Below are 8,685 nucleotides of genomic sequence, written 5' to 3'. Positions count from 1 at the left end.
GGATCGATGACATGCATCAACCAAGTCAGCGAGCCTGACCACCTGATCCCGTTAGTCGCCTCTTACGACAAGCATATTCGCCTTTTACGGCAAGAATGGGTTGCTGAAGACCTATTCTACCCCGGATCTTCACGGGCCAGGGGCCCGGAATGGAAGGCCTCGTTGCCTAATAATAATATTTGGCAAGTCTAGATTACTGCAGTATTAGGAAAATGAAGAAAGTCTCTGGGCTCCTTTTTATTATATTTTATAACTATAATTTAACAACTGTTTTCCATGCGGCCGTCTCATGGATCAGATGCATTTACATTCCGGTTATATGAAACCGGTTTGATATACGGATACGTCACTACGTTACCCACAACTCCTTGGTCGTCACGTGACCGGTTCCTCACAAGTGTCGCCATCATGCAAGCAGCAAGGCGAGCGTGTTCGGGGCTGTTGAGGGCCACAAAATGTGCCCTAGCATCACCGGTCGTCCCTCAAACAGCCACAAGAACGTTGCCAGCATACTTCTGCTCACGTATGTTCCAAAACGTTCTCAATATGCATGTTTGATATATAAAACGCACGTTTTTAATGAACATGTCTTTACCGGCTCGCAATCGCCGGCAAAGGACGCACAAGGACTTCTTCGTGGAAGTGTTGGCATGCATTTTGATCAGGTTGATTTGGAAGAACGGAGTATAAACATGGACTGTCGAATGTTTTCTGATGGATTGCTAATTGCATTTGATAATAATCGCCTAATTATCGAACCATAGGGACTTTAGGTCCGAGGTGTTGCAGCCTCGTTTTCAAGTTCAACATGCATGTCTGGGTGATTTGGAGGTCAACAAAAAATATGTGCAGAAAACACTGTATATCACCGAAGATAGTAACTGTGGTTTCATTTAGATTTGATCCCCTTGCCACAGTGAACCTTCTCTGTTGAAAAGTTAAGTTGTCAATAGAAAATTAATGTTCTTGAAGAAATGGCATCGTCCGATCAGGTGAAATGTCAGATTTCTTATGTTATCTATCTACCTTCACAGCTCAATATTAAAACGGTTTAAACGTGTTAAACCTATCTATAGAAAGCATACGCTCAATATTATCATTAATAATGCTTGAGTTTCCTATGGTGTGACAGACTTTGACCCACCAAGTGTTCAGATTTACCCTTGAATGAGGTGAACATGACCATGCTGGTACCACATTGTACCAGAAGTAAGGGGGTGATTCAACTGCAATGACCATTTCAGTTTGCTAAGAAACAGCTTGAAAATGAGCTGCAGTTGTCCCCTCTTCCATTGATCATTTTCATCAGCTGTTTTATTTGACATTAGACAGGGTATTTTCTAAACAAACGGATGAGGGAACTGTGGCTACAACATGACATTCATCCAAGGCGTGAAGAATTGCAATGCTTGTCACTGTAGACGCTGATTTATTCCGCTCAATGTGAAGAAGTGATTTCTTGCAGAGTTGCTCAGCTCCTGTGTACTTGTACTGCTATCAGGTTCTGGACAAAATATTTTTGGTAGGACATTGAGATGGTAGTAGGTGATTTTTGTATCCCGGTAGTTTTGTATCTCTTATGGTATTTCTTAACCAGGAATGTTGCCCTGCTGTAGTTTTAGTAGAATATGCCAAGTGGTTCACATATTAGTAACATTAAACTAGGGCAAAAATTGGAACAATTTCCAGTAATGTATTGGTGGGTACCTTTGGTGACACATTTTACCACTGAACTTGGCTCCAATCTTAATAAATTCTTGTAACTATTTGCGAAGCACAAATATATAGGATACCATATTATATAAGCAATCCTGGTAACGTAACAACCTGAGACATGTGAGAGTTACGAAACTACTGGGATGACCCACTGAGACACTGCACGTGCAGAAATTCAAGAAATGCCACTTCTGGAAAGGAGTCCTGTCTTATCTTGAGCCATATACCTATTGTTTTGCAGGTAGAGGATATGCTGGGGAAGCAGCAAAACCCGCTGCCAAAGGCAAGGTGGCAACTGGCAGAGTGGTGGCAGTCATTGGTGCCGTCGTAGATGTTCAATTCGATGATGACCTCCCACCCATTCTCAACGCCTTAGAAGTACAAAATAGATCACCAAGATTAGTTCTAGAAATTGCACAACATTTAGGTTTGTACAGTTCATTTCACTCCTTTCTCAAGTAAATTAACCTAATAATATAATATAATGCATTTCTTATTTTAACGTTGATAATACTTGCATCTTAAATCCACAATTGAAAATGTTGATAATCTGAGACAAACCTCATATGGACAGGACTAATGATCATAATTTTAATTCAAATTATGCTAACATTCTGAAATTTGTGTTCAAGGTGAAAACACGGTACGAACCATTGCCATGGATGGCACAGAAGGTCTCATCAGAGGCCAGGTGTGTTTAGACACTGGCACCCCCATCAGAATCCCAGTAGGACCAAAAACATTAGGCAGAATTATCAATGTCATCGGTGAGCCTATTGATGAACGTGGTCCTGTAGAAACTGAAAAGTGAGTGATGAAGTACAATCATATTTTTTAAGCGATGTATATGTAATGTCATTTATCAGTGTCTGCTCGTTTTCTAGTAACTTTTCTGTTGGGCTGCATGACATTTTCCTTCACCTGCCCGACTGTCTGGCAGATAATTTTTTAAGACTACTTACGTATTCAGTTCTATTATGACTCCTTGTAGATTCTCAAGTAATTGTTTGTATTATTTCAACTGAATCAAGATGCGGTTAGACAAACCGCATCTTGATTCAGTTGAAATAATGCAAACATCGTTTTTGCAATTTTGCAATATTTATAATGTCTGAATGCGGTCAGCATGGTCAGGTAAGTTGGAAGATGGGCAGCAACAATTATGGGTCACCTGCCCGACTGTCTTATTGGGTTTTATATTTTTGTCAAACACTGTTTTATGTATTTACATTTTTAAGTGTAAAATGTGTTACCTTTATGGATAAGTCCAGCTGCCTATCAAAAGGATTAAGTGAGGAGTTAACAGGAGGCAGTAGACCTAGATGTAACATAGTCTACTATAATATGTGAGCAGAATTTTGAATGAAGCATCAGTGATGTTCATATTTGAAAGATGAGTTTTTATTTGTAATTGGATATTGTTATTTTAAAATAGTGAAACAATTCATTGATGTCTCTGAAACATTTAAAATGTGTAAACATCGATATTATTAGTAAGATCTGCTTCTGTACATTGGACACTTACTTTCTTGGTTGTAATTGTTTTTAAGAAGAGTTGCATACTTCAACATTTATTCAAACCGTTAAGGTGTAAAGTATCCTTGGAGTAATGTTGCTGATCGAACAATTTTTCAGTTTTGCTGCAATCCATGCAGAAGCCCCTGAGTTTGTCGACATGAACGTACAACAGGAGATCTTGGAAACTGGCATCAAGGTTGTAGATCTTCTCGCCCCCTATGCTAAGGGTGGTAAAATTGGTGAGTGAATACAGCTCTCAGAAGGGAACCCTCAAATGGGATATTGTGTTGTTGGATAAGCTAATTATTTGGGGAGAGCTGGCAAAAAGATTCTAGAGATTGTCAATGCCTGGCAAAACATTAGTTTATTTGGAGTGGTTACTTTGCAAACTGTCAAGTAATAAATCAGCACTAGAAACTAACATTTTTGGTCCACTATTCTTTATGATGATAATATATAGCAAAACCCTACAAGCCGCTATGATACCTTAACTATTGGGCAGTTTGGCAAGGACTAGGGGACTAGTGCCAATATCTAACCCTGTAAATTCACACATTTATCTGTAGACTTGCTTATTTCTTTCATAATCCTTTCTTAAATAGCAGCCATGTATTTTGGGACATTTTTTATTTAACCTTGTTTGAATTGCACGATCACATTGGTTCCAGGTCTTTTCGGTGGAGCTGGTGTGGGTAAGACCGTACTTATCATGGAACTGATCAACAACGTGGCCAAGGCTCATGGTGGTTACTCTGTATTTGCTGGTGTTGGAGAGAGAACCCGTGAGGGCAATGACTTGTACCATGAGATGATCACATCCAAAGTCATCAGTCTCACAGATGATACCTCCAAGGTTAGTACCAAGTCCTATTTCTTGAAGAATCACACACTAGAAGCCAGCTTATAAATAAATAAATAAAATAATAAATAAAAAAATAAATAAATAAATAAATAAATAAATAAATAAATAAATAAATGAATAAATAAATGCCTGCTATTACTAATGAAATGAAGGGTATTATCATGATTATCACTGTCTTTTTCCAACTTCAGGTATCTCTAGTATACGGTCAGATGAATGAGCCCCCAGGCGCCCGTGCCCGTGTTGCCTTGACTGGTTTGACTGTTGCCGAGTATTTCCGTGACATGGAGGGACAGGATGTGCTGCTCTTTATTGACAACATCTTCAGATTCACACAGGCTGGCTCAGAGGTAAACCTGCTGATTGTGCAAGTCTTGGTGGCAGTTTTTGATACAGGGGGTGGTTGGGTAGCCTAGTGGTTAAAGTGTCACGCCGAAAACCAGAGTTCGATCCCCGACATGAATACAATGTGTAAAGCCCATTTCTAGTGTCCCTCGCAATGATATTGCTGGAATATTGCTATAAGCGACGTAAAACCATACTCACTTGCTCAAATTTGATACAGCTCTCTAAATTGCCAGTATTAATTAACATGTTTTTCAAAACCTATTTGAAATTTATTTAAAGGACTTTGGTACATGAAGGTTTTGTCGCCTAGATCTAAGCCCTCTGTGTTCTGTAAAAGTCAATTACTGATTTATTCATAAATATCCCGTTTGTTCTGATTCAATTTAATTTCTTGAATAATGCTCATCTGTGAAGTTTTGGTTGAGATTAGCTATTTGGAGAAGTGAAGTTAGTATGATTTGTTGTCAGGTATCTGCCTTGTTGGGCCGTATCCCCTCTGCTGTAGGCTACCAGCCAACCCTGGCCACAGACATGGGTACCATGCAGGAGAGAATCACAACAACCAAGAAGGGATCCATCACATCAGTACAGGTGGGTTGTGTGTGGAGGCTTGTACAGTCTTGTTAAAGTCTGATCTTCGATACGAATCCTCTGCCTGAATGTCTTAAGACGTCTCCATAGGAGGAGCAATCTTTGACTGCCCAATCGAAAAGAAGCATGCATTCCTGAGCCAATCAGATATGAGTTTTCTCGATCAGAATGTATAAACAATTCCCCAACATTGTGATAGTGCTGCTATTTTGTTTTCGCTTATGCAACTCCTAGACTATGTTCGTGTTCAAGATACAGAGAGGCGGTGGGGAAGCCTAGTGGTTAAGCGTTCACTCGTGGCGTTGAAGACCCAGGTTTGAATCCCGACATGGGTACAATGTGTGCAGCCCATTTCTGGTGTTCCCCACCGTGGTATTGCTAAAAGCGGCGTAAAACCATACTTACTCACTCACTCAATATACAGAAGTAAGATGTTTGAGTGAATACCTTGCTCACTCATACGGTCATACCGAGAATTTAGAAGCCTTGGTGCTGATTGGAAAGTTCACCTGATGCAAAACTATGGAGGTGTCAGATTTTCATGCAGAGAGGTAATTAATGAAATAATAACAATGTCAACACAAATTTTAGTGGCGGTCGTTTTGGAATGTCTTTTGAAATTGTTTGTAAATTTGTTCAAGGCCATCTATGTGCCAGCTGATGACTTGACAGATCCTGCTCCTGCCACCACTTTCGCCCATTTGGACGCCACCACTGTGTTGTCCAGAGGTATTGCTGAGCTGGGTATCTACCCCGCTGTAGATCCTCTTGATTCCACATCGCGTATCCTCGACCCCAACGTTGTAGGAGATGAGCACTATGGCATCGCTCGTGGTGTGCAGAAAATCCTCCAGGTGAGTTGGAACTTTCTTACACATTTGCATTTTTGTCGTTAACTAGAAGCTGTGAAAATCATGTACATGGCTTTCCCATACAGGCATATTGTGTGAAGCCATTTGTGTGTTCCCCTGCTGAATTTTGAGGGGACATCTTGTTAACATTGTCTATAACTGTCATTCAGCCAATAAATTGACATAATAAATCATGCTTGTACAATCTGTTGATTCTATTCTAACATTGCATTGGCTTGATGTTCAGTTGTACTAAAACTTGTAGATTCAGCATCGTCCAGAAGTCAAGTCTGTCGAAAATCTGTCATTTATGAAATCGTATGTGATGTTCTTTCTAATGCTTTGTATGTTGGTCTGTAGTGGTGTTCTGTCTCTGAATTAATTCTCTGCCTTGGTTCAAGTTGGTGAAATATGTTGTAGGACTACAAGTCCCTGCAGGACATCATCGCTATCCTGGGTATGGACGAGTTGTCTGAGGAAGATAAGATGACAGTTGCCCGTGCCAGGAAGATTCAACGTTTCCTGTCACAGCCCTTCCAGGTTGCCGAGGTTTTCACTGGCTCCGAGGGAAAATATGTTGCTCTCAAGGATACCATCAGAGGATTCCAACAGATTCTCAAGGGTAAGCTGCATTGTCTGCTTTATGATGTTTATCATCTACCTTGTCATTATGATTGTTTTGATACTTGGCTGATCATTTTCATAACCATTCAGCCTCACATTTTGTTGTTGCTTGGTGTACGGATCAGACGACTTCAAAAATAGAAACTTCACCAAAAAATAATCCGAATGACAAGGGTTTATTTTAGATTGCTTTGACATAATCCATGGCCTTTTTATATGACTGAAACACTTTTTTCCAATGATAAAGTCATTACAAATCAGATTTTAGTTTTTTAATTTTAATAAGGATCAAAACCAGAACAATATTATCATTTTTTATGACCTAGTAAGATAATTAAAAATATCCAGTACAATGCAATTTATTTTATTACCTTTTTTGACCAACTGATCAAGTTTTTCACTCTCAAAATCCATAAACCAAAAACAGTTAATCTCACATTAATCTGCAGCTGTGACTAACACATATACTTGTATAATTAATGGTAAGTCGTTTGCAAAATCTTTGAACCTGAATATTAACTGGTTGTATGCATCCTTCAATGAGTGATTGTCTTGTTCCAGGTGAGTTGGACCACCTTCCCGAAATCGCCTTCTACATGGTTGGAGGAGTCGAGGAAGTTGTCCAGAAGGCTGAGAAACTAGCAGAGGAACAGAGTTGAACTGATTCATAGTAGTTTTAGGAACAATCTCTGCAAGAAGGCATTGTAAATTATTCGCGATGTGCTACTACAGTTTGAAAGGACGTGTTGACCAGTTATTTTGTAGATATTACAATCATTACTATTGTTTGTCAAAAACTAAAAACTGTAAACAAGAAACAGTGACTGTGCTACTACTGTGGATGAATAAACCTTGTCCACAACAACTGTTGCTTGTGGTCTTTGTACAGGGTTAGCTACAGGTGGAAAGCATGGACTAGTCTTCTAGAAGAAACCTGGTTGTGTTCAAGAAACTACTGGTCCTAAATGAGCTGTGGACTAGTTGGCCATAAAACTGTCTTACGCTGTTGTCAACAAGTTCTTTCTTGATGAGCACAGGATGCTACTTTGTTTTTTGTTTCTACTTAAAAAACTAAGTCAGTAGCCACTCCTTGTTCACTACTACACTGCCCAGATCAAACATCTGGAACTGAGATGGCTTGGCGAGTTGACCATTCCTCATAAACTTTTGCATTTTTGACATCTGTGAAACTTGAGGCATCAAGGAGCTGAAACTTTGCATGAATGATCCCAGCTATCATGTCTAGAAAATTTGCTCACAGAATTCTCATCTAGTTTTAAACATGGCAACCTTTTTATGTAGGAGATATGAGAAACAAGTAACACTGGGCCTAAACTGTCCATGGATGGCAGGCCAGCATTTTTTTCCAATTTATCTACTAGTGTGTCAGTTCCCCTTGGCTGCTCTAAGCCAAAACAGCCATTGCTTCGACCATTAAGGCAAGGGCTAGGGACCTTCAAAGAGGGTTCTTTCTGTGATAGACTACTTCAATAGTAGACCGCCTCCATGGTGTAGTGGATAGGTTGGAAGGTTGTGGGTTCAGTCACAGTCCGCTTCATACCAAAAGACGTTAAAAGATGGTACTTGTTGTTACCCTGCTTGGCACTCGGCATTAACTGGATAAACAGGGACTGGACGGCTCAGTCAGTATGTGTCTGAGTGGGGTATTCATGTTAAACTGTGGCATGGTATCCAAGTGAGCTAGCACTATAAAGTCTCTCTCCGTTGTATTTTTAAATTTTGAAAGTGTAAGCCTGCATGACTGACCTGAGGATAGCTTTTGCAGTTAAAAGTGCGAACTTGTCTCTCAGCATCATTCTAAGTCAATATTAATGTTATTGGCTGGTTTGGTCTCACTTTGATGTGGAATGTTGCTGGCTATTACAGGCTGCTGTGATGTAGCTGGAATATTGCTGACTGCGGCATAAAGCAACATTATATATATGTTGCACTCAGCAATATTCCAGCTATATGACAGAGGTCTGTAAATAATCAAATCTGCACCAGACATCTTGAGCATCCATCACAATGTGGGAGGATCCACTTTCAAAGCATGAAAGTCCAGGTCCTTGTTATATCCCTAATGATAAGTTAGTCTGAGGGCCCCCAGATCCACACACTACAGTAGCCAATCTCAGGAAGCCCTTTAATTGAAACACTGGATCAGACTACTAT

The 8,685-nt window shown here is 39.9% G+C and overlaps 1 protein-coding gene across 1 annotated transcript; it reads left to right on the top strand.

Annotated features, from left to right (window-relative positions):
- Positions 1-368: 368 nt before the first annotated feature.
- On the top strand, positions 369-7,375 carry LOC124117119 (ATP synthase subunit beta, mitochondrial). The gene is made up of 10 exons (XM_046478851.2): positions 369-523; positions 1,958-2,143; positions 2,349-2,523; positions 3,352-3,473; positions 3,903-4,087; positions 4,288-4,446; positions 4,913-5,035; positions 5,677-5,889; positions 6,307-6,508; positions 7,072-7,375. The coding sequence occupies exons 1-10, from the start codon at positions 409-411 to the stop codon at positions 7,167-7,169; spliced, it is 1,578 nt and encodes a 525-aa protein (XP_046334807.1). The 5' UTR covers positions 369-408; the 3' UTR covers positions 7,170-7,375.
- The last annotated feature ends 1,310 nt before the right edge of the window (positions 7,376-8,685 follow it).

The sequence above is a fragment of the Haliotis rufescens genome, unplaced genomic scaffold (assembly GCF_023055435.1).
Source record: "Haliotis rufescens isolate VD_foot unplaced genomic scaffold, xgHalRufe1.0.p SCAF_10, whole genome shotgun sequence".
Taxonomy (NCBI): Eukaryota; Metazoa; Mollusca; class Gastropoda; order Lepetellida; family Haliotidae; genus Haliotis; species Haliotis rufescens.
Note: the sequence above shows the minus strand (reverse complement) of the source record. Positions and strands in the feature narration are given on the sequence as shown.